The sequence below is a fragment of the Echinops telfairi genome, unplaced genomic scaffold (assembly GCF_000313985.2).
Source record: "Echinops telfairi isolate 266 unplaced genomic scaffold, ASM31398v2 ScPeMD7_22;HRSCAF=79, whole genome shotgun sequence".
Taxonomy (NCBI): Eukaryota; Metazoa; Chordata; class Mammalia; order Afrosoricida; family Tenrecidae; genus Echinops; species Echinops telfairi.
The window spans coordinates 10581802-10584357 of record NW_022103919.1 but is presented as its reverse complement, the minus strand read 5'-3'; the positions used below and the strand labels follow the sequence as shown (position 1 = coordinate 10584357).

At 38.0% G+C, this 2556-nt stretch overlaps 1 protein-coding gene across 1 annotated transcript in view; it reads left to right on the top strand.

Moving 5' to 3' along the window:
* The window catches only part of LOC123521514 (transient receptor potential cation channel subfamily M member 3-like), a 386500-nt gene that overhangs the window by 318904 nt on the left and 65040 nt on the right, over window positions 1-2556 (top strand). The window contains exon 5 of the mRNA XM_045288617.1: window positions 1845-1969. Coding sequence (XP_045144552.1) covers window positions 1845-1969 — 125 coding nt within the window. The remainder of the gene's footprint in view (window positions 1-1844; window positions 1970-2556) is intronic.

Here is a 2556-nt window from a genome sequence, read left to right as displayed (position 1 = left end):
GCTAGCATCACTCGCTTGTGGCTAGCCAATCTTTTGCTCGCCGATACTACTTGCACCCCATATGGGGACCAACTCAAGTGGTACTAGCAGCTAAAAGAAACTTGCAAATATCTTATTTCCAGGAACTTGAAGCAAGCACTAGCACTGCTTGTTGTTTTTGTTCTCTTTTATAAAATGCACCAGTATCAATCAAAAAGAATTTTCCGCATAAATTCTTTCAAACCGAAGAGCACATATGTGTTCACTCCAAGATTAGTGTTCAATTCAAAACATAGAGTGAAGTTCTAATGCTGGGATGCTTATGTTTTGTTTTTCTTTACAGATACTGCCATTTAGAAAATAGTTGAACTAGTAAGTGGAAGGACAGCTCTCTACAACTCCCCAAGCATTGTTCAATGGGGGCTATTTGCATTATTTTGTTATTTTAATTTTTAAAGGAAGAGCTTTGTCTTTGGTTTTATGAATGTTTCAGGCCTGAGCAATTTCCCACATGAGTCCTCTCCCATGATTAAATTGCGCACTGTGTTTGAGTGTGTTGTTGCTTGAGTGCACAGTTTCTGAGCCTGTACTTTGTGCGAACTCCAGGGGCACACAGAGGTGACCTCTAGCCTTCCCCTCAAAGAGTTTTATCCTATGAGAAGAGACATTCTCTCATATGTTTATGAACCATGACAGAATGTATTAGGCAGCATATTGACATTTTTGATCAATGTGCAATTGGTGCTCAAATGAAGAAGAAATTAAATCAACCCAGCTTTAATATAGGAAATGGCATTCGATGTGGAATTTTCTATGAGAAATAGTAGAATTTTGATAAGTGGAGGTATCTTTTCTAAGGGATAATATTTTATGACTCTTCATTTAAGAGAAAAATTAAAATGTTAAAATTGTATCTTTCTTAGGTGATTTGCAAGAAAGTTGGGAGCTAGATTTCCTACCATCTTGGAAACTGCTGTTTCTAACATTAACCATATGACAGAAGTCCATATTACTAAAGGAGAAAATCAATTAAGTTGATTAAGATAAAAAATGTGTCTTTGTTATTTTTAATATTAATTCTCCACAGAATCTGCCATTATTCTTTTCATAGGCAAGCTCTCCACACTGAATATTTATAAGTAGAAAAATGGCATTAAGATTCATGAAAGTTGCCTTAGTAACTAGTCAAATGACTCTAATTCATACATGAATTAGAAGGGGACTTCAAAAAGTTCATGGAAAAACGTTTCATTATCTTTTAATTGCACTTTCTATGAAACTTCTGAAGCCCCCTCTTAAGGAATAGATGTAGCATTCTATATGGTACTTTTTAAGGTGCTCTGGTGGCACAGTGGGTTAGAAGCTGGGCTATTAACCACATAGCTGGTAGTTCAAAACTAGCAGTCACTCCATGAGAGAAGGTTGAGGCTATCCTTTCCTGCAACAATTTACAGCCTTGGAAAAACCTATCATATGGGATTGCTATAAATGGAAACCAGCTCAACTACAGTGGGTGGGGTGTCTTTTACATAATACAGTCAAGCTCTTACTTCTTAGTCATTATTATACTTCCTCATCTATATATATTCTCTAAATTTTAAGAATTGTGCTTACCTTTTTTTTACACATGATGGATGTTCTCCCCTGCCCCCCGACACACTATAAATTAGAATAAGAAATTCATATTGACTGCAGGAAATGTATATTCTCTTCTAAGTGTATGTGGTTTAAGTGGACATGGGCCATCATTTTATAGTCAGTGCATTTAACATTCAGGGACCCTTCAGTTCTCATAATTTCCTTTAAACCAGTGGAAAAGTAATTGGTTGAAAAAGCAAGATTAATACTTGTGTTTTTCCTCTTAGGTGTAATTCGCCATGTTGGAGATGCCTTGAAGGACCATGCATCAAAATCTCGGGGGAAGATATGCACCATAGGCATTGCCCCCTGGGGGATTGTGGAGAACCAAGAGGACCTGATTGGGAGAGATGTAAGTCTTGGGGACCTCCTCCTTTATGCGACTTCTTTCCAGGGGCATTGTCTCAAAGAGGAGCTAGCTAAAGGTCAAATGGCGTTAGTAATCACTATTTGCATATAAGAATACTCGTTTAGTCCCTGTCAAGCCCAACTCATGGGACCTCATGTTGAGCCCTGGGGTGCTACGAATTATTAATGTGTTCAGCTGCTAATAAAAAGATTAACAGTTCAAGTCGACCCAGAGGTGCTTTGGTCAGAAGCCTGGTTATCTACTTCCAAAACTTGGCCCTGGATAATCCTAGGAAGCACGACTCCATTCTGACACACATGGGGTTGGCACAAGTCAGAAATGACTGGATACTAACTACCCTGTTTCCCCGAAAATAAGACCGTGCCTTATATTAATTTTTACTCCCAAAGATGCACTAGGTCTTATTTTCAGGGGATATCTTATTTTTCCATGAAGAGGAATATGGTACGCATTTATTGTTGAACAACAAAAAAGGAAATGTGTTACCTGTATACTGTACGGTAGTAGTTGTCATCACAAACCAGCATAACCAGACAAACTGTGAATCCTACAGTATCAAGAAGTTCTTG